The following is a 23,664-nucleotide window of genomic DNA, read 5'->3' on the forward strand; positions in this document are numbered from 1 at the left end:
TTCTAAAGTACTAAACTAGCTGAGGATCCCTGTTACCCACCTTCTTGCTCCCGCCATACCCCAGGGGAGTTTTCTGTGGGCTTCAGATTGAAATCGGACCTAGAATGAACCTTTTCCCAGTCAGACTCATCTACTCACATTCCAGCCCCACAGCTGTGACAGCTCACACCAACCCCTTTGCCTTTCTGAATTTCATCTTTCCTTCGAAGGGCAGCTCCAGCTCTACCTTCTCCTGGGAATTATTGTATATGCCAATTTTCCCAGGCCACAGTAATCCTCCAGGCACTGAACTTTGTGACATTTTGTGCTGTTAATTGCATAGTTCTAGGCCTGGGATTGTTAGTTACCTTATGTATTTGTTTCTACTTCAGATTTTAAATTTTTTTGAACCTCTTGAACTCCACAAAAATTTTCTTTATTCCTCCTTGCCTACACACAGTACCTAGAATAATGCCTCATTTGGTAAATCTTTGTTAGTTTTTAACAATCATTCTCTTTTTGGGTAAATCATGACAAAGGATTAAAATCAATTTAATCAAAGAGTGTCCACAACCATTCCCACCTACCTAGCCAGCAAGTCAATGAGTTCAAGTTTTGACATCCCATCAGGAAGCAGTCGGGGAATAGCAGCAACACATGTCCTGAAAAGGTCTATTTTGGGCTTTCTCTCGCCCCTAAAATGTGAAAACAAAGTTTAAACATAGTCAATGGTTATGATAAATTTTAAAAAGTCAGTCAACTCTGTGAACAAAGACTAGAACCCATGCTTTCTGAATCACTGTCTGCTATTTGCTCCATATTATTCTAAAATGTTTATGCTCTTTATAGCTTTGCCAGCTCTGATAAAATTAATAAAGATTTAAATATTAGTCAGAGTTATATAGCTGAAAAGAAAAATACTGATATCAATAGTATTCTACCATGCCGCCTGCCATTCAATAGGGACTGCATTAAAAACACTGAATTTATTGAAATTCCTAAATGCATTAGCATGTAAGAAATACACAGTAGTTATTCCTATATCCAGAACTTAAAAGTGGGACTTTATACAAACATACTATCTCTAACAAGCATGGCATCTGGAAGCTTCTCTTCATGATAAGTTGTGCTTCTCCTCTAGAGCTTCGACCCCATTTTTTAAAATGAAGTGCTTAAAAAATGTCTTACATAATGTCAACTAAAATACTGCAATGCATATTTCTGATTTTAAAAATTATTCCCATGGGCCTGACATCTACAGAGATTCCTTCTTTCTTTTTACTTTCTTGAGAATAAATGTCAACAAGTAATTAATGCCTTCTGTACTGTTGTAAAATCTGAGAGAAAAACATAAATTCTATAATAAATTGCTTAAATTTTTAGTTGTTTAAATAACTACCTTCTTAACCACATATTTTACCAATAACCTTTATAGAAAAGCGTAACTACCCATCAAATTTTTCAAATAATCCAAGTGACAGCATATTTCAATTCTGATGATTTAGTCTTCTGAGAATAAACATAAAATTGTCACCAAACTAATATAATTATTGGACACAAATACAATAATGAAAATGCAAAGTAGCACAGTAGTAATTCCTTCTTAGAAAAGTAACTGTGGTCTGAATAGAAATGCAATAGGAGAATTCTCTACATTCTAAAGATGATAACATTACTTTCTAGCATGCTTTTGTAAGTTTGTTAAGAATGAATACAAAGCTGTTTATGTGAAAAATAAAATACTTCTATGTTAATTTCTAAAATACTTTGCTTCTGTAGAAAGTCATGAGACTATTTTCTCTCCTTTTTTCATGGTCCTGCATGGTGTGCATGAGAACTGTGGAGAGAAAGTTATTGTGTCATGGTTTTCAACTGGCTAAAAAAGAGGACCTACAAGTAATTTCTTCAATACCTGTACAGAGGTAGAGCCCAAGGGTCTCTTCCAACTGTTCATATTCAACTCTGTGAGTCACTTAAGTAGTCCTCATAACTTGCTCACTAGATGTTTTAAACAGCTGGGATTATTGGCCATATCTGTCAGAAAGCGAATGACCTTGCCTAGTCCAAGGCTAGTTCTTGCAGGCTTCCAAGCTTAGATTAGAGTTCTAATTGGTGTAGGATTTCCTTTTACCACTGCAGCCCTTCCTTTTACAGGAAGCATGTGAGCCCCCCAGAACATAATTTTCACTAACATATATTATTATTATTATTATCTGCTAGCATGAACCATAAAACGGATGGGAAATGGAAAGGGCATGACACAGAATGCTTAGTGTTTAAGTTCAAACCTTAAGCAGGGCCTGGGAAAGTGGTGGACCAACCTTGAATATTAACTCCAATAATCATTCCCATTAGTGTGGTGTGGACCTCAACACTCTTCTCCTAAATGTGGCAATGAGTTACTCTCCACTCAGGAATCTGCCTTAGATCCTAGCATGAAAAATACTCCTTGTCCTATTTGGGGGTCTCAAGATGGTTCAATAGAAAAAAGTACAGATCATCTTGGAAAAAGTTTAAGGGATTGGCTAAAATACAATGAAAATTTTACATGTACATTTAAATCTGTACCTCTTTATGGTTTTGAATATATTGTTTTGGTCCTGACTCTGTTTTGTGATCTCTTGATTATTAATAAAGTCTTCCTGTAAAGACCTTTCATTTCTTTACTGTTTTAAAATAGGCAAGAACTCTAAGCCAGAAGTTTGAAAAGAATTTCGTATATCTTCTATATTATAAATTTAAAATTGCTTTAATATATTAAAAAAAAGTATGTACTAATGATGTTAAAGATTTATGGACAATCTGGTAATTATGAAGTAAGAGCTAGAGCTACAGACAATATATTTAATGTTATTATCCTTGGTCAGTTTCAACTGTGCTGTCACTTTGGTTGAAAAGTCTTTATATGATTTTTATCTCATTATACAATAGCATGCATTGTATAGCCCATATTTTTGTTAAAAATGTATTTATATATAGTTTTGCTGACACAGGGAAAGGTCTTGGAAGAATCACACCGAGCCAAGGAATGGTGACAGATTTCAAGTGGAGCTCTGAGGAAAAGGCTTTCATTTTAACTTTATATGATGCTAAATATTATTTACTAGTAAAATAATTCTGTGATTTTTACTCTTCATACTCTTCATTTTGTCATTCTTTGTTTTCAACATGCCACCCTTGTAAAATACACACCCACAATATAAACTTCCCTATATAGGTAGCAACTTTTAAAATATATATATATATTTTATTGATTTTTTACAGAGAGGAAGAGAGAGGGATAGAGAGTTAGAAACATCAATGAGAGAGAAACATCAATCAGCTGCCTCTTGCACACCCCCTACTGGAGATGTGCCCGCATCTAAGGTACATGCCCTTAATCGGAATTGAACCCGGGACCTTTAAGTACTCTCCCTCCACTGAGCCAAACCAGTTTTGGCAGGTAGCAACCTTTTAACTAACTGTGGTATTTGGAATTGAATATGCTGAGTGACAAAGAAAATTTTCCTAACTATATATTTTTGGAAATTTATGCCACAGGTGCCAAATATAATTTAATTCACAGTCCAACAACAAAATAGAAACTTTATTAAAATCTCAAGTTAATGCCCTGGACAGTTTTTCTCAGTAGTTAGAGCTTCAGTGTTCAGACTGAAGAGTTGTGGGTTTGATTCCCGGTCAAGGGCATGTACCTCAGTTGCAGGTTTGATCCCCCGGCCTGGCTGGGCACATGCAGGAGGCAATCAATGGATGTGTCTCTCTCACATTAATGTTTCTCTCTCTGTGTATCTCTCTCTTTCCCTCTGTCTCTTTCTCCCCTTCTCTCTCCCCCTCTTCCCTCCCTTCCACTCTATCTAAAAAAATAAATAGAAAGATATCATTGGGTGAGGATTTAAAAAAAAAAGTTAAGTTAAAACCCCATCTTAGTTTCTGCCATAATTAATCAAATATAGCAAATATAAGTTGCATGAGTTTCTTCTGTAGAACTCTGATTACAAATCTAGATCTTAGATTTTGGCTAAGAACATTTCATTTCTATGTAACATTCAAAGTTATGAATGCTTTCTTAAAATCCAACATTTCTATGACATGGTTGCATAGAGACTATTCAGCAAGTGAACTTGACATTTATTAAGATGGAATGTCTGTAAACTGGTGATCAAGCTTGGGAACAAAACATCACTTCTGAAAAAATGAACTATAGCACTGTGATCAAGCTTGAGAGCAAAATACCATGTCAGAAAAATGTGAACCAATGAATTTGCGTCTTGAGCCCATTTTCTAACTTACTGGCCTGATACTTCCATACAACCAAAATAGATCAATATCAGGCTTAATTTTCAGAGTTAGTAAAATATTATGAAAGTATGTTTTTACAACCTTAACACTTCTTAAAAATCTGATTCTAAGAAGGAAAGAACAAAATACAGTTGACTCTTGAACAACATGTGTTCTTCAACTGCATGAGTCTACTTACACAGATTTTTTTTAATAAATATGAACAGTACTGCAAATGTATTTGATCTTCCTTATGATTTTCTTAATAACATTTTCTTTTCCCTAGCTCACTTTATTGGGAGAATAAAGTGTATAATAAATATAGCATACAAATATAAGTTAATCAATTGTTTACGTTATCAGTGAGATATCTGATCAAGAGTAGACTATAAATAATTAAGTTTGGGGGAGAAAAAGTTACCCATAGATTTTCAACTGTGCAGGGGTCAGTGCCTCTATTCCCCACATTGTTCAAGGGTCAGCTACACAGAATAAATGAGAAGAATCTCTGCTGGTGTCTTCTGGCTATTCAACCTTTTGTTGAGACTTAGTCCTCACTGTACTCACGTGATCATGTCCTCAGGTTCTTTGTTTAACATCTGGACGTTAGTTAGCATCATACACCTTCCTACTTCTTTATCAAGGTGCCTTAAAATGCTGTCCACAGCTTTTCGTACTTGAGAATAATATAATGACATGCCTGAAAAAAAATGCATTATATTTACATCTTTGATTAAATTTATCAAAGAATGAAATGTTAGTGTATTTAGCCTCTGCATCATTTTTTACTGAAGATTTATTATGGGTGATGGCTTCTTTGAACAAAGTCTAATTCAATCTCTTATCTGCAGGATTGTTAACACAGTGCCCTGCACTTAGTGGGTATTCACCAAATACCTGTTTAAATTAGGAATAAGTAGGAATTCTAATACTTCAATAGGAAATATTTTTTAGAATAGTTAAACAAGGAAATAGAAAGTTCTACTTTAGAATTTTTATATTTCTAAATTAGTATAAGAAAATTCACCATCATTGATGAATGAAGAACAATTCTCACTTTGAATGAGGATATACTCTGAAATATATGTGTGAATTTTAAAAAATAAAATAAAATAAATGACTTCACATCATAAATTTTAAAATAAAGGAAAATGTACTTTAGCTATATTACTTTACTGGTTTCATTAAATACAGAGTCAGTGTCCTATAGGGAAAGACACATGTACAGCATATGTATTTCAAATATACATTTTATATGTTTATGTGTATAATACAAATGAAAAGTAAATTGCATTGCATTTATAATGTATACTTTAATAAAATAATTATTAATGGTTATTTCTCATGCATTAAATCTTTTTGAACTCCTTTAAGCATTGCAGAAAAGATAAATACAAGGTGTCCCAAAAAATGTAAACACACTTTAAAAGCTGATAGCACAATTTTGAAAATGAAATATATTCTAATAAACACTTTTATAATTATTCAAAATATGTGTATACATTTTTTTTAAACACTCTATATTTAAAGCAAAAGATATCCTCATGTATTTTTATTAGGCCTTCGAATTCTAGTTACTATCTTAACAAACTTTATAGTAGGTTTATAAATTCAGGTACTCAGAAAGAAGTAAATACAGAAAAACCATATTTTAGGATTAAGATTGCTAAATTACAATGGAACTCTCATATAGGCTAAATCCATAGTATAACCTAGTATCTGTGGTAAAACACAGATTAAACTAATTTTACTGAAAAAAAAGAAGAAGAAAGCTATAAAAATAAACAATTAAATGGATGAATAAATAAATGTATATGTGGCTGCTTTATAAACAAGATTATTTACCAAAGGACACAGGCATCTTAGAAATCAAATAAAAATCATAGATAATCAACATTAGAAGTCTGAAAAGACCACAGAAAAGAGTCTAACATTAAAATGGCAAAATGTTTACCAGAAAGCTTCAAAAAAGTTTACGGGCAGCACAGCTACTTCCATCTCTTGCGCTGGCCAGATGGCTCAGCCGGTCGGAGCACCCTCCCATGCACCAAAGGCTGTGGGCCCCACGCCTGCTCAGGCAACCTGCCTAGGTTGTGTGTTCAATTCCCAGTCAGAGTACATACAGGAGGAAACCAGTGAATGTTTCTCTCCCATATGGATATTTCTCTATATACCTCTGTCTCCCCTTCCTTTCTCTATAAAAAAAATAAACATATCCTCAGGTGAGGAAATATTTTTTTTTTCAAAGTGTATCACTAAAGGTAAATACTTTGGATCATTTTTAAGACTTAATAAGTCCATTATCTAACACATCTTTGAAACCCACCTATCATCTTGGCCTCCTCTTCAGTGAGTGTTTTACTCAAATATGTTTTCTTCACTCTCAACGTGTTTCCTGATGGGAGGACAGCGCCTGTAACGGGCATGGGTGGTTCGCCGTCTTTCTGCTGTAAGCTATCAGCTATGACCAAGAAGGCCCTTAAACCGATGTTCATTCTCTGTAAGAGAGAGTGGATTTGTGATACAAAGAAATACCCAATTATTGTGGTGCAATTAAGCCATTTGTAAGGCAGTTAAGTATGGCTTGCCATCTAGATTAGTGTGGGAAAACAATTTTAAAGGTACAAGAATTTTATGCCAAACCTATGAAAATAAAATACAGTTTCTGATACTATTTGTTATAACATCACAAGAAAACAAACAGGAAATTTTTCAAGTCTTGGAGGGCATATTTGAGATGGTCATAATTGTTCTGCTTGGGGGACCCTGGGTACACCTCACAGAGGTGAGCAGTCATCCTCCGAACCAACTGCAACTAAGGTAAACTAAGGCAAACTGAAGGCTCTATGTCTCCTTGAAGGAGAGATGGAACATGTGTGAATTCACAAAGACCAAGTAGAAGAGAATTTCCACTTGAGGAAGACAAAACAAAAATCACCAGCTTGGAATTGCAGGTGGTTTACTTTTGATTCAAAAGGCTGAAAAGTAGGAAAATAAATTTTAAAAACTCAACACCACAGAACCTGTTACTGATAAAAACACATGAAATTATAAGAAGAAACACCAATTCCATTTCTAGAAATATATCTGAAGAAACCAGAAACATCAATTTGAAAGAATATATGCACCCCTATGTTTATTGCAGCTTTATTTACAATAGCCAAAATTTGGAAGAACCCAAGTGTCTGGTAGATGAGAGGACAAAAAAGCTGTGGTACATACATGGAATACTATTCAGTTGCAAAAAAGAAAGACATTTTACCCATTGTAACAGCATGGATGGCACTGGAGAGCATTATGCTAAGTGAAATGAGCCAGTCAGAGAAAGACAAGTACCATGTTATTTCACTCATATGTGGAATCTAATGAACAAAATGTACTAATATGGATTGGTAGAATCAACATCATTAAAATGTCCATACTAAAAAAAAAAAAAAAAGTCCATACTACCCAAGACAATTTATAGATTCAATGTACTCCCTATTAAAATACCAACAGCATATTTCATAGGTAGAGAACAAATACATCAAAAATTTTTTTTGGAATCTAAAAAGACCCTGGATAGTTGTGGCAATCTTGAGAAAGAAGAAAAAAGTTGGAGGAATCACAATACCAGATTTAAAGTTATATTACGAAGCCACCAGAATCAAAACAACCTGGTACTGGCACAAGAACAGGCATATAGATCAATGGAACAGAACAGAGACCCCCAAAATCATCCCAAGCCATTACGATCAATTAATATTTGACAAAGGGACAAGAGCATACTAGTATAGTGGAGTCAAGATAGTCTCTTCAATAAATGTTATTGGGAAAATTGTACAGATACATACAAAAAATTGAAACTAGACCATCAACTTTACACCATACATAAGAATGAACTCAAAATGGATAAAATACTTAAATGTAAGTTTTTTATGAAAATCCTAAAAGAAACCATAGGCAGCAAAATCTCACACATCTCTCGCAGCAGTATGTTTATGGATACATTGCCTAGGACAGTGGTCAACAAACTCATTAGTCAAATATCAACAGTACAATGACTGAAATTTCCTTTGAGAGCCAAATTTTTAAAATTTAAACTTCTTCTAATACTACTTCTTCAAAATAGATTCGCCAGGCCATGGTATTTTGTGGAAGAGCCACATTCAAAAGGTCAAAGAGCCTCCTGTGGCTCGTGAGCTGCAGTTTGCTGACCATGGTCCTAGGGCAAAGAAAACTAAGGTGAAAATAAACAAATGAGACTATATCAAAATTGAAAAACTCCTGCATAGCAAAAGAAACCATAAACAAAATGAAAAGGGAGAATATATTTGGCAATGATACAGCTGATAAAGGGTTAATACCCCAACTATATAAGGAACTCATACAACTTAACAGAAGAAAGAGAAACAATCCAATTGAAAAATGGGCAAAGGACCTAAATAGACACTTCCTCAAAGAGGACATACATATGGCCAAGAGACATACAAAAAATGCTCAAAGTCACAGATCATTAGAGAGATGCAAATTAAAATGACAATGAGGTATCACCTCACACCTGTCAGAATAGCTAGCACCAACAAATCAATAAATGATAAGTACTGGCGAGGATGTGGAACAAAGGGAACCCAAGTACACTGCTGGTGGGAATGCAGACTGGTGCAGCCTTATGGAAAACGGTATGAAGTTTCCTCAAAAAATTTAAAATGGTACTTCCATTTGATCCAGTGATCCCACTTCTAGGAATATATCCTAAAAAATATGAAATACCAATCAGAAAGAATGTGTGCACCCCTGTGTTCATAGTATCATAATTTACAATAGCTAAGATCTGGAAACAACCCAAGTGCCCATCAGTAGATGAGTGGATAAAAAAAAGCTGTGGTACATTTATACCAGGGAATATTATGCAGTAGGAAGAAGAAGAAGAAGAAGAAGAAGAAGAAGAAGAAGAAGGAGGAGGAGGAGGAGGAGGAGGAGGAGGAGGAGGAGGAGGAGGAGGAGGAGAAGGAGGAGAAGGAGGAGGAGGAGGAGGGGAAGAATCTCTAACCCATTGAGACAGCATGGAGGGACCTGGAGATTATCATGCTAAGTGAAATAAGTCAATCAGAGAAAGATAAGTATCACATGATCTCACTCATATGTGGAATCTAAGTAACAAAATAAATTGATGAACAGAATGGATCCAGAGACATGGAAGCATAAAATAGAGTGTGGAATCTCAGAGAGAAGGTAGGGGAGGTTGGTGGATAGGAGGTAATCAACCACGGACCTTGTATGCATATGTGCGTGGCCATGGACACAGATAATGGGGTAGTGAGATCCTGGGATGCAGGTGGGGGTGGACTGGAGGGGGCCAATGGGGGGGAAAAGGTGACATATATAATACTTTCAACAATGAAGAATTATTTTTAAAAAAGAACAACAACAAAAAACACACAAAATGAACTAACAAGCAAAACAGAGACATACAGATAGAGAGCAGGCTGCCAGCTGTTGGGGGAGTGGCTGGGTGTGTGTGTGTGTGTGTGTGGAGGAATTGAGCAAAAAAAAAAAAAAAAAAAAAAAAAAAAAGTACAACTAATGGATAGGGTGATGCTTGATGAGCAGAGGGTGGGGAAAGGTATAAGGAAGATAAATGGTGATGGAAGGAGGCCTGACTTGGAGTGGTAAACACACAATACAATGTACAGGTGATGTGTTGTAGAACTGTGCACCTGAAACCTGTATATGTTTTTTAACCAGTGTCACCCTAATAAATTTAATAAAAAAGAATTAAAAAAAAAATGAAGGCCATTCTGGATCAGAGTGTTATCTTCCTTGGGCTCAGGTAAAACATAATAACAGCTCTGGAAGATCAGTCAGTAAGACACTCCCAGTACAATAACCTTAAAAGGTCAGGAGGTACCAGAACATCTGTACTTTCACGAACATGACAATAACACTGAAGACTCAACTATACCACAAGAACCCAAATATCCCAAGCAGGGGCCATCCCTAGAATACCCAACCCAGCAGACCAGAGAGACTGCACCACTGGGCTCACAAAACGTCTACTATACAAGACACACTTTAAAAATCTGGGTGGCATAGCAGTTTGATCTAATACATAGAAACAATCACAAAGGAACAGGAAAAATGGGGAGACAAAGAAACAACCCCATATGAAAGAAAAGGAGGAATCACCAGAAGAGGGGGGGAAATGAAATGGAGGCAAGCAATTTTTTCAGAGAAAGAATTCAGAACAATGGTTTTAAGGATGTTTTAAAGGATGGAAGAAATATTAAAAAACGTGTAAGAATCAAGAGGAAATGAAGAATGACATAACTGCAATAATGAACACATTGGAAAGTTTCAATAGTAGACCAGAAGAAACTGAAGTTTGCATCAGCGAGTTAAAAGATAAGGTAGAAAAAAATCACACAAGAAGAGGAGCAACTGGAAAAAAAAAAAAAACTTAAAAAGCAAGAGAAGAGCCTAAAGCAGCTTTGAGACAATAGGAAACAAGACGATATGTGCATAATAGGGGTGCCAGAAGGAGAGGAGGCTGAGCAAGGAATAGAAACCCTATTTGAAGAAATAATGACAGAAAATTTCCCTGATTTTGGGAAGGAAAATAACACCAGTCCAAGAAGCACACAAAATCCCAAACAAGATGAACCCAAAAAGACAGACACCAAGATACAGTACATGTAATCAAATTGGCAAAAATCAACCACAAAGTAAGAATCTTAAAGGCTTCCAGAGAGAGTCAGAAAGGTACTTACAAGGGATCTCTGATTAAACTATCAACTGATTTCTCAACAGAAACACATTAGGCCAGAAGGGAATGGAATTGAATATACAAAGTGATGCAAAGCAAGGGACTGAATTTAAGAATACTCTATCCAGCAAGGCTATCATCAAAATTGAAGGGGAAATTAGGAGCTTTGCAGACAGATAAAGGCCAATACAGTTTATTACCACCAAGCCACCAATGTAAAATATGCTAAAGGGACTGATGTAAAAAGAAGTACTAGAAAGGGAGAAGGAACACAGGCATAACGAATAAAAATGGCAACAAACAAGTACCTATCAATAATAACCTTAAATGTAAATAGATTAAATGCTCCAATCAAAAAACATAAGGTAGAAGAATGGATAATAAAACATGACCCATGTTTTATTAGAGACCCACCTCAGAATAAAGGACTCACACCGACTATAGTGAAAGGATGGAAAAAATTTTTTCAGGCGAATGGAAATGAAGAAAAAGCTATGGTAGCAATATTTATATCTGATAAAATAGACCTCAAAGTGAAGGCCATAACAAGAAATAAGGAGGACCACTTCATAATACTAAAGGAAGCAATTCAACAAAAGATATAACTCTGGTAAACATATATGAACCCAGTACAGGAGCACACAAATACATACAAAACTTCTGGAAGATATCAAGGGGGAGATTGACAGCAATACGATCCCCATTGACACCATTGGATGAATCCTCTAAACAAAAAAATCAGCAAAGAAACAGCAATCCTAAATGACTCACTAGATCACATGAACCTACCATATTTTTCCATGTATAAGACGCTATTTTTTTCTAAAATTGTTAGACTGAAAATCGAGGGGCATCTTATACAGCCAAATTGGGAGTCGCACAAGTGTGAAGCTGCACATACCTTGTCAATCTTTAACTGATTGTTAAAGATGCTAGAACCATGACTCCTAAAGGTGAAAAATGTTTTTGAGAACCTTCCTTCAAGAGAAGACTCTTTACTAATTGTGGCCTGAGCTCAAGCCAACTCAAATGCCATGCATTTTTACTGGCTTTGTCCCCTTCCCATTGGCCCATGAACCGTAGTAGCAGCCATTTCAGAAGCCTTTAACAGACACCAGAAAGAAACTCCTTTGGGGATTTCTGCAGCTGTCCCTATATGTGTCTGTGGTGACCTTATCACCAAGAAGAGAATCCAGGGTGTGGGGGGAAGAAGCATGAAGACAGCAGAAGACTTAGGCTCCCTTTGCTACTAACCAGCTGCTTATTTGGAGTGTTTGGATCTCCTTTTTCACTGACAGAATGAAGGATCTAGACAATGTCACAGTTATGATAGGAATAATCTTTTAAAAGGAGCTGTATGGTGTGCAACTTCTTCCTTCTCTCCTTTTTTACTTCCCTTCTTTCAAGTTTGTAGTATCATAATATCACAATTCTTCTGTGACCTAAGAAAGTATTTTGTCCATTGTACTTATGGAGGAACTGAAGTACATAGTTGGTAAAAGTGGTAGCTTCAATGGCAAGTAGCAAATCCAGCTCTGTGACTGCCAGTCCAGTACTCTTTATACAGACTGATAGAAAAAGGGCTACACAGAGGTGGTTTGTCAGGCATATTTCCATTGGCCAATGTGTTTTAAAAAGTTTAAAGCAAAATGCGTTTTTCATTTGCACAGACCTATTGCTCCACATGCCCACTATATCCTCATTTCCATTACTGCCTAGCCCTGACTTGTCATGCTGCTACAGAAACAAATATTCATACATCATTTATTTAATCTCACTAGATTTTAGTTCTTTATTAGATGTTTATTTTTTCTTCTTTATCAGTTCTTAATTAATGTTCAGCTAGTTAATCTGCATCAAAATAATTACAAATAAATGCACTGACTTAAAAAAAAAACCACAAAAAACAACTGGCCGAGACCGGTTTGGCTCAATGGATAGAGCATTGGCTTGGGGACTGAAGGTTCCCGAGTTTGATTCCGGTCAAGGGCATGTACCTTGGTTGCGGGCACATCCCCAATGGGGGGTGTGCAAGAGGCAGCTGATCGATGACTCTCTCTCATCGATGTTTCTAACTCTCTATCTCTCTCCCTTCCTTTCTGTACAAAACCAATAAAAAATATTTAAAAAAAATAAAATAAAAAATAAAACAACTGGCCTTATAGTGAGAGATTATCTTTGGGGGCATAGTGTACTCTATTATAAATGATCAGAATCTGGTAGCATATCAACCTTTCGTCATTCTAAGTCTATTCATCTAAAATCTTACTTCTCAAATGCCATCATTTGTACTATTTAGCCAAATAACATGGAAGAAACACATAGAAGACTTTTAGAGAAGATGTCTTTCATCCATTTTCCAGAATTACAAAGGTGTGGCTCTATCAATGCCCACGGGAACAGAAAACAATCACTCATACCTCTGGGTTGAGACTGAAAGCTTTTGCTGGCTTTCCCACACAAAGAAAATCAAAGATGATTTCTTTCATTGCAAAATCTAAACGTTCCTGTAGTGAAAAAGAGAAAACAAAACAAATGAAAAAGTGTTAAGATACAAATTAAACATGAAATACTACTTTCATCATATGTACCAAGCAGGTGGCTACTAAAAGTAGAAGTCCTGCTCAGTGCCACAGATCATGAGGACTCCCCAAGGAAGAGCATGCCCATTGAATCTTTGGTGAAGCTGCTTCTGTTTTTGTGTAATGCACAGGGATGCTCTCATTATAATGCAATTATATGCAATTATATGTAATACTAGTGGCCTGGTGCACAAAATTCATGCACGGGGGGTGGTGCCCCTCAGCCTGGCTTGCACCTTTTCCAATCTGGGATCCCTCTTGCAATCCGGGACTGTTGGCTCTTAACCGCTCACCTGCCTGCCTGCCTGATTGCTCCTAACCACTCTGACTACCAGCCTGCTTTCCCCCAATTGCCCCTCCCCAGCTGGACTTCTTGCCCTCAACTGCCCCCCTTGCTGACCTAATTGACCCCAACTGGCCTCCCCCCGCCGCCTGCCCGCCAGCCTGCTTGTCCCCAACTGCCTCCCTCCCCAATCAGCCTGCTTGCCCCAAACTTCCCCTCCCTGCCAGCCTGCTTGCCCCTAACTGCCCTCCCCTCCTGGCCTGATCGCCCCTAACTGCCCTCCCCTCCTGGTCTGATCACCCCTAACTGCCTCTGCCTTGGCCTTGCCACCATGGCTTTGTCTGGAAGAATGTCTGGAAAGTCTCCTGGTCTAATTAGCATATTACCCTTTTATTAGTATAGATATGCAATTATTCTCCCATGCACAGAATGACTAATAACCCAAAAACAACAAAGGAAAAATAAAAACACTTGAACTCTCTGGGCTTATATTCAGGCTCAACTTTTCCTACTTGTTTTGCAAATGCTGACACCTTCTTGAAATTCAGTTTACAATGTATTATTTAAAAGCCACTGCAAAATTATAATTTTCTTCTATTCTCTAGCATTTAAAATTCTTTGGCTCATATTACAACAAATAATTTTACAAGTGAAATGAATAACCGAAAAAATAAGATAGGTCAAGGTTACTAAAATGAGGAGGTTGAAGCCAGATTATAATAATTTGAGACAATGGCTGTGAAGATCTGACAGGCTCATTTTATCAAACCTATTCCAGAATTATTAAAGCCCATCTTTAGCCACATGATAATTACATGCAGAAAAGTTACATTCATCTGCCTGCCAAGCAAGTAATGTCCTTTCCCCAAGTATAAATATTACAGAGGCATTTCATTGTGCCAACCACACAGAGATATATATTAAACTAGAATCCTTGCTGAAACTGGTTTGGCTCAGTGGATAGAGCATCGGCCTGTGGAATGAAAGGTCCCAGGTTCGATTCTGGTCAAGGGCATGTACCTTGGTTGTAGGCACATCCCCAGTAAGGGGTGTGCAAGAGGCAGCTGATCGATGTTTCTCTCTCATCAATGTTTCTAACTCTCTATCCCTCTCTCTTCCTCTCTGTAAAAAAATCAATAAAATATGTTAAAAAATAAATAAACTAGAAGTCTAATGAATAAAATTCATGCAAAAGTAGGTCTTCTTCCCCCAACTGCTCGCACCAGCTTCCCTCTGGCACCCGGGACCCGGGCTGGCTTCCCTCCAGACCCAGTTTTGTCCGTAAGGACGTCCAGTCTAATTAGCATATTACCCTTTTATTATTATAGATAGTAACAATTAAACTTATGTCTTTTATCAATGTCAATTGTGTTTCAACAGTATTTTCATACCTATTATTTCCCTTTATTCACTCAACATTCTAGATATAATGGGCAAGCATTTTCGCTCACATTTTACAGATAAAGAAACTGAGAAAAAAGATGTTCTGACTTGTTCATGGGTATAGAGCTGGCTCAAGGCACAGACTGAGCTGGAATAATTGTCTTTTCATATTTCTTTGTAAATCACAAAGTTGGAGTAAAACCATTTACTCACAAAGTAAATTATAAAGCAAAAATCTAAGGTCTAAATAGTAAATTAAACACTAAAAACTATGTTTAACATTATTGGTCCCAGTTTTTAAGTAATTTAATACTATTCTTAGCAAAGAATGCTTGATAAATGCTAATATTCCTATTACATTCTTCTTTTTCATAGAATGAAAGTTTTAGCATTATTCTTTATTCATCAAATTTCACTAAATTATCTTTTGGTTTCCTCTAAACATCAGACTCTTCTCTTCCCTCCTGATTTGCATAATCCAGAGCAGAGAATCTTGGGGGGAGGGGGGAGGAGGAAACCAGAGACTATGAGTTATGAGTTTCAGAGACACCTTTACTAATATGTTCTAGGACCTTAGGTGAATCACTTAAACTCTGTCTCTGTTCCTTCATTTGTCACATGCTGAAAGCACTCTATGTTCCCTTGTCACAATTTTTTTTGAAGCAAAAGTCACTAGCTATGTGTGAAAACACTTATAAACCCATCCTGAAAAGTCAATACACATAAGATATTTTAGATACCTTATCTGTTAGTACATCCCAAGAAAAAGACTGGCTACTCAAAGATAACTAGAAGACTCACGCCAGAAGCTTGTCCATTACCTGTGCAATGAATTGAATGATTTTCACAAAGATGTTCAGAGGCATATCCCTTGGTACCACACCACGGGACCCTTTGGGGAAAAGTGTTGTGATGATGGTTATAAGACGGCTGAAAGATAAAGGAAAAAAGAGAAAACAAGCAAGATTGGCTGAGCGCCAGTCCTTCAAGGGAAAATAGCAGATGTTTCACCTTATCTTAGTATCAGACAAGATTCAGAAAAAGAAAACAAACCACTTTATCCCTTTCTATTAGCATAATTGCTCTCTGAAAAGTGTTCCAACTACAGACAGGTGGAAAATTGTAGTCATTTCTTTTTTAATGTGACAAATGTATCCCTGGACATGGAACTTGGTAGTCCCAGTTGAGGCTGGAGTTTCTGTCACGGCTGCTGAGCCAATAACTAAGGACTTAGATCTTACAGGAACCGTCAGCTTCTAATTGGGTTAGTGTAGGTGGTAATAAAACAAAGAATCCTCTCACCGGCTGAGTGATGTGGCTACACGAACTCAGTGATGTGATTACTGTTACCCCAGGCCAGCGCCTTACCTCTGAGTAGCTGTGTTGCTTTCACATTTAATTCGAATCATGTAAACCCAAAGTAATCTGTACAGAGATTCCAGTGCAACTCGAGCCATCTTGGGGTCTTTATTCTACAACAGAAACCAAGATGTAAGATTGCAGAGTAAATGGTAACATACGATTATTCTTTTCTCAATACCTGGGAATGAAGGGCCCCTACAAGGGACACCATATAATCAGGGACCTGTGAGGTCTTTGCCTCTTGGTGTCCATTGGGTAAATCATCTATGAGGAGGGATCCAAATAGCCTAGAGGATAGGACAGAGTAGTTCTGGGGGAAGGCATGTCATTCTCTCCTTGCAAAGTGAAAACTTGAGATTGCCGTTTTTTTCTCTCCAGTACCAGGGAGCTCATTCTCTTAGCACCAAGAGGAGAACCAATCTATTCTTTCTATTGCAGTTATATTCTTGTCAACATTATTATTGCTTTGATTCCTCAAGCCCCACTCCCATCTAATTACTCTTAAACGTTTATTGAAGCTAATATACAGTAAGGCACTGTGCTAGAACCTGGGAGATAGCTATAAAAGATAATCCTTTTCCTGAGGTATTCCCAAACTATAGGAGCTGGGAGACAGATAATAAGGCAATCAACAAGATCTAAGACAGTGTGAAAAACTGGTAGGGATAGAGTTAGAGGACGAGAAGGGGAACCTGTGGTAAACTCAAGGAACAAGGTCAGGTCATTTGTGGCCTGAAACTCAAGTGAACTTTAATCAATTCATCTACTCTGGGCCAGGTACTGTGCTTGGCACTAGAAATCTTGAATGCTATAAATAATAATGGGAGCCTGGCCAGCATGGCTCAGTGGTCAGGAGGTCACAGTTCAATTCCTGGTCTGTGTTGCCGATTGATCCCCATGGGGGAGGGGAGCGTGCAGGAGGCAGCCAATCAATGATTCTTTCTCATCATTGATGTTACTATCTCTCCTTCTCCCTTCCTCTATGAAATTAATAAAAATATATTTTAAAAAATAATGGAAAGGGAGAATACTTTAGGCAGAGGCAACAGCACATAGCTCTAGGAGAGCTATGCCAGTGCATGGGAACAAGTGAGGGAGCAGTGGTCAGTGAGGCTCAAGAGGAAGGCAGGAGTCACATGAGGGTGCTCCTACATGCCTCATTGAGTAAGAGAACAGAGTTCTCATGATGATAACAGGAAGCCACTATGATGGGGAAGACATGTAAGAAACCCTGTTTTAGGAAACAGAAACAAGGCAGGGAAACCAGCTATAGCACAGCTACCAGCTTTCAGGCAATAACACATTCAGCCAGAGGAGGAAACAGCCTCTGTGCTCTCCTATCTAATTATATTCTTTTCTATTTAAAAACCATGGTTGGGTGGCTCCCAATGCCTATGGTATCAAGTTAACATTTTTTTGACATGGCATAACTGAACAGCCAATACGTGGCTCTAACCTACCTTTCCTACCTCCCATCCTGTATCTCCCACAAGCTCCCTAAACCTTAGGTAGGCAATATTCATCCATTTCCATGTCAGGAGATGGCTTCCCTACCCCCACCCTTGAATCCTTCCTTTCTATCAGATGAACCCTACCCCTGTATAGTCTACTTGTGCAGGCCTTTCTGTTTTTTCTCAGTGTCCTGAAACCCATCCCATTAAAAGTGTTCCCTCCTGAGTGTCTCCTGATGAACAAACCTCTAATAGAGCTCTTCAACTTCATTAGACATCTTGAAAAAGGGGGCATTTTTACCCTGGACATCTATTGGAATTCCTGCCTTTTTCAATGGATTGATAGATACTTCCAGTATCTTCCCTAGCCCGTATCCAATGGGCACTTCATAAGTACCTTGTGAATTGAACTAAATTCTAGAATCTGGTTCAGTCTCTATACTATTGACTCTGTGTTCTTACTGCCTTTCTCTTTTACAAATCTCAATGCTTGAAGTGTTTGCATGGAGAAACTCTTCTCTCTAGGGCTGTGTATAACCTTACTAGAGGCCTGGCACATGAAATTCACGCACAGGTAGGGTCCCTAGGCCTGGCCAGCAATCAGAACTAACCGAGCCTATCAGGCCCTTCCTGCTGTGGCTGCCAAATGGAGCCTTCCTTCCCCAGCTGCTGGCCTTCCCCCTGGTGGTCTGTGCATGTCATAGTGAGTGATCCAACTCAAGGTCCCAGTTGAACTCCCGAGGGGACACTTTGCATATATATATATATATATATATATAGATTAGTAAGACTTTTGGGTGGGTTTTGACTAGCACTCCAAACAATAATTTTAAAGCAGTTAAGTTCCAAACTAAGATTAGCCTACTTCAAAAGCAACTTTGGACAAAGGATTTTGGTATTTGTGGCCACAGCAATAAATTGCCATGCAAAATATAATTTTAATTCTAACTAAAATTAATCTCAAACACATCTAGCATATATATAAATGCACTGTGGACATTTGTAATAATTTCTCTTTTTTGTTTTGAACAATAATGACCACTTTCTATCTGTATGAAATGTAATACACAAAAGTTTAACTAGAATCAATTACTGAATACCTGAAGAGTTTTCACAAAAAAATGACATTGAATAAATCCCTAAATAAAATATCTGAAAGTGGCCATTATATCATAGTTGATAACCCGGAAAGTTTTTGTTCTTCAGAATACTTAAAAGCTTAATTATATATCCATTGCTATTATAATTCACTGCCAATTTGAAGAAAATAAATGGTTCCAGTCTTGGAATTTATAATCAGCTTTTAGAGTCAGTACATAGCTGTTGCTTAAAACAGCTCTGAAACAGATTATTGTGTAATTATGATAAATGCCAAAATAATATAATTAATCTTAACCACTTCATCAAATTAAAGTATCTTATAGCAAAAAAGGCAACATGTATAATAAGCACATACAGGATTTTATAGCTGAGTATACTTCTCAAAAACTCTTAAGGAGCAAATATCAACAAATTTAATATCTTTGGACACAATGGCATAATTGTGAAAAATACATTCTATATTAGGGATGGTTTTCATTTAGTTGTTTTTTTATCAATAGGTCACTAAAACTTAAAATGAATTTACCACTTGCAAATTTTAAAGCCAATTTTAAAGCTAATCAACATAGTTGTTTTCTTTATAGTTTTCGCAGTTTTGGGGTCTATGACTTTATTTCTCATGTCACCAGACCCTTATGCTGCCTCCCTGAAGAGATCTGGTCAATGAAGGCGTGGGCCTGACAGACTGGCATGTGGCTCAAAGAGAATACCTTAAAAAAAGTAATCACAAACAACAGCGACAAGAAATAAGTGCTCTCTATTACCAAATCAGTCTTCCCACAGAATGGAACTTCTTTCTCAGATATGTTCCTAGGCTCGAATATATTCCTAGAGGCAATACATGAGCTTCTGAAATCAAGTCACATGCTCTGCCAATGAAGTGTGACTTCCTTTTTAAAAACTCATTTACATAAAATGTGACAAGAGGCATATGAGAGGAAGGAATTTAATTTTACTTTTAAAGTGATTCAGAAAAGGTATCTGAAGTGATTTCTCTTATCCCTAAGTTATCTTCTTAAATTGACTATATATGATAAGGAGAGCCCTTAATAATATTTTTTAATTTTCTATATTCCAACAGGACATGATAATTCCCCTGCAAATATCAGAAATCACTCTCAAAAGCACATATACCAGATTAAGAATCATATATATTTTTATGAAAGACTTTTTGAGCCAACAATACTAACCTTAAGGTTGGATAAGCAGTTGTTGAGGAAAATGTGCCACCTGTTCAAGAACAGCTGCTTCTGACTGACACAGAGCAGACAGGTGACCAGTGGGTACAAGGCCTGAGGAAAAGAAGACAACATCCAGAGGATTATAGTCCAACAAACCAGTTAACACAAGTTCTCTGAAACCTCCTTATGTGGCCTGTATGGGCCAGAATAAACAGGGTCCTTATAACACAGAGGTGGATATTTCACAAAGGCTTTTTGATGACAATGGGGATGAATAATCTAGAGTTATATATTGTGTACAACTTTCATGTTCAGTAAGTAAAATCTGATTCGTTGATTTAGTCTTCACTTCTGAATGTTAAACACAAACTCATTTTTTGGCTTGTGTTTTTTGTTTAATCCTCACTTGAGCTTATTTTTTTTCCCATTGAGTTTTAGAGACAGTGGAAGGGAGGGGAGAAGAGAGAGAGAGATTGGTTGTCTCCTGCATGCACCCAAACCAGCAACCTGCAATCCAAAAATGTGCCCTAGACTAGGAATCAAACTTGGGACCCCTCAATCCATGGGCCGATCGATGCTCTAACCACTGAGGAAATCTGGGTAGGATCAAACTCTCTCTCGCTCTCTCTCTCTCTCTCTCTCTTTAATCACTCTCAATCCTAAGAGGGAAAGGAGGAAGGCACACTAATTTTGAAAATGTTACTGGCTTTTTTGCTTATAAAGCATCTACTAGTTTGTCCCTGACTTAGAGGTAGGTGTATATATTTCTTTTTTGCATGTTATCTTTCTGTAATTAAACAAGATTCCTAAAAGAAATGTTATTGCATTGGTAAACTCCACCAAGACAAATGTAACCACAGAAGGAATTCTTATGACTGAATAAACAGAGGTGCTACTGCACTTTTCCAGCCTAAATGGGCTAGTTGCCTGCAGCAGCTGAAGAAGACAGAAAAGCAAATGGGCAGCCACCCAAGAAATGTACATGCAGACCTGACGCCACTTTGCTGAGCCAGAGGCCATATACCTTTATGGCTCCCCCCAAAATTAAGGCTAGTGAGGATTTTAAAAAATATTACTGGCTTGTCCATTAATTTGAATTAGCAAAAAAGCAATTGCCACAATGAGAGTCAGTACTTAGCAATTCATTGACTTGTTTTTAATTTACTTTATTTTTTGTTATTAAAACAATCACTTTTTTTTTCATTCCAACAATTTATTAAAAGTATGTGCAGACAATACATGTTTATGCACATGGCTTAAATATAAAATCATTGTGGGATGCGAATTGGTAGGGGAATAATGCTAGATTTCAATCTAAGATTTAACAAACTCAGAAGTAGTTGATTTTAGATTGTAATTCTAGGTTCAATTAAGTTTCTGCTACCTCAATATTTATTTTTTTTAAAAAATATTTAAACCACTTTTTGTTTTTCAATTACAGTTGTCATATATTATATTAGTCTCAGGTGTACACTCAGTGATTAGACATTACTTACTAAGTGACCAACCTGATAAATCTCGTACCCATCGGATATCATACATAGTTATTAGAATATTATTGACTATATTCCCTATTTGCATCCTCATGACTCTTCTGTAACTACCAATTTGTACTTCTTAATCCCTTCACCTTTTTCATCCATGCCCCCAACACCCTTCCCATCCAATAACCATCAAAATGTTCTCTATTACCATAAGTCTGTTTCTGTTCTGTAAGTTTATTTTGTCTTATTTTTCTAAGTAATTTAAAAAATGTTTATTGTTGAGAGTATTACAGATACCCCCTCTTTTCCCCCCACTGTCTCTTCCAACCAGTCCCTGCCCCACCCCAGGCCTTCACCACCCTACTGTCTGTGCCATAGGTAAGATCTTTGGTTAATATCTTCTCATCTCTCCCTCCTCCCTTCCTTCTGAGATTCATCAGTCTGTTCCATGCTTCCATGCTTGGATTCTGTTTTGTTCACCAGTTTATTTTGTTCATTAGATTTCTTGTTCATTTATCTTGATTTTTAGATTTGATTGCTGATAGGTATGTATTATTGTTCATATATATTTTTATCTCTTCTTCTTCCTCTTAAATACTACCCTCCAACATTTCATATAATATTGGTTTGGTGGTGATGAACTCCTTTAACTTTTTCTTGTTTGTGCAGCTCTTTATATGACCCTCAATTCTAAATGAGAACTTTGCTGGGTGGAGTAATCTTTGTTGTAGGTCCTTACTATTCATCACTTTCAATATTTCTTGCCACTTCCTTCTGGCCTGCAAAATTTCTGTTAAGAAATCAGCTGACAGCCGAAACCTGTTTGGCTCAGTGGATAAGAGCGTCGGCTTGCGGACTGAAAGGTCCCAGATTCGATTCTGGTTAAGGGCATGTACCTTGGTTGCGGGCACATGCCCAGTGGGGGGTGTGCAGGAGGCAGCTGATCGATGATTCTCTCACATCGATGTTTCTAACTCTCTATCCCTCTCCCTTCCTCTCTGTAAAAAATCAATAAAATATATTTTTAAAGATCAGCTGACAGATCTATGGTCACTCCCTTGTAGGTAACTAACTGCTTTTCTCTTGCTGCTCTTAAGATTCTCGCTTTGTCTTTAACCCCTGGCATTTTAATTATGATGTGTCTTGGTGTGAGCCACTCTGGGTTCTTCTGTGCTTCCTGGACTTATAAGTCTATTTCTTTCACCAAGTAAGGGAAATTTTCTGTCATCATTTCTTCAGGTAGATTTTCAATATCTTCTTATCTCTCTTTTTTCTTCTGGTACTTCCATAATGCAAATGTTGATATGCTTGAAGTACCAGAGGCTCCTTATACTATTTTTATATTTTTGGATTCTTTTTTCTTTTTGCTCTTCTGATTGGGTATTTTTTGCTTACTCATATTCCAAATTGTGATTTGATTCTCAGAATCTTTTACTGTACTGTTAAATCCATGTAAATTGCTCTTTATTTCAGTTAGTGTGTGCTTAATTTCTGACTGGTCCTTTCTCATGTCTTTGACATTCTCACTAAGATTCTTGAAAGTTTCATGAAGATCCTTGAGTAACCTTATAACCATGATTTTAAACTCTGTATCCAGTAGTTTGCTTGCTTCCACTTCTTTCATTTGTGACATGCTTCTTTGTCTCTGCATGATAGCTGCTTCCATGTGTTTATTTCTCTATACTAGGCAGAGCTGCTATGTCTTCTGGAATTGGTACAGTGGTCTTGTATAGTAGGTGCTTTAGGGCCCAGTAGCTCAGCCTCCCCAGTCACTTGAACTGAGCACTCTAGGTGTGTTCTTGTGTGGGCTGTGTGTACAGTCTTATAGTTGGCGT

General features: G+C 37.1%; 1 protein-coding gene across 9 annotated transcripts in view; it reads right to left on the reverse strand.

The window, feature by feature from the left end:
- FRY (FRY microtubule binding protein) overlaps window positions 1-23,664 on the reverse strand; it is a 476,275-nt gene that overhangs the window by 178,391 nt on the left and 274,220 nt on the right. For all 9 annotated transcript variants that reach the window (XM_084878512.1, XM_084878510.1, XM_084878508.1 and 6 more), the window contains 7 exons: window positions 20,355-20,456; window positions 16,619-16,722; window positions 16,072-16,180; window positions 13,423-13,509; window positions 6,584-6,755; window positions 4,825-4,957; window positions 567-674 (listed from right to left, as the gene is read on the reverse strand). In XM_084878512.1, the coding sequence (XP_084734638.1) occupies window positions 567-674; window positions 4,825-4,957; window positions 6,584-6,755; window positions 13,423-13,509; window positions 16,072-16,180; window positions 16,619-16,722; window positions 20,355-20,456 (815 nt within the window). The remainder of the gene's footprint in view (window positions 1-566; window positions 675-4,824; window positions 4,958-6,583; window positions 6,756-13,422; window positions 13,510-16,071; window positions 16,181-16,618; window positions 16,723-20,354; window positions 20,457-23,664) is intronic.

The sequence above is a fragment of the Pipistrellus hanaki genome (genome assembly GCF_964339955.1).
Source record: "Pipistrellus hanaki genome assembly, chromosome: 3".
In the NCBI taxonomy this organism is placed as follows: Eukaryota; Metazoa; Chordata; class Mammalia; order Chiroptera; family Vespertilionidae; genus Pipistrellus; species Pipistrellus hanaki.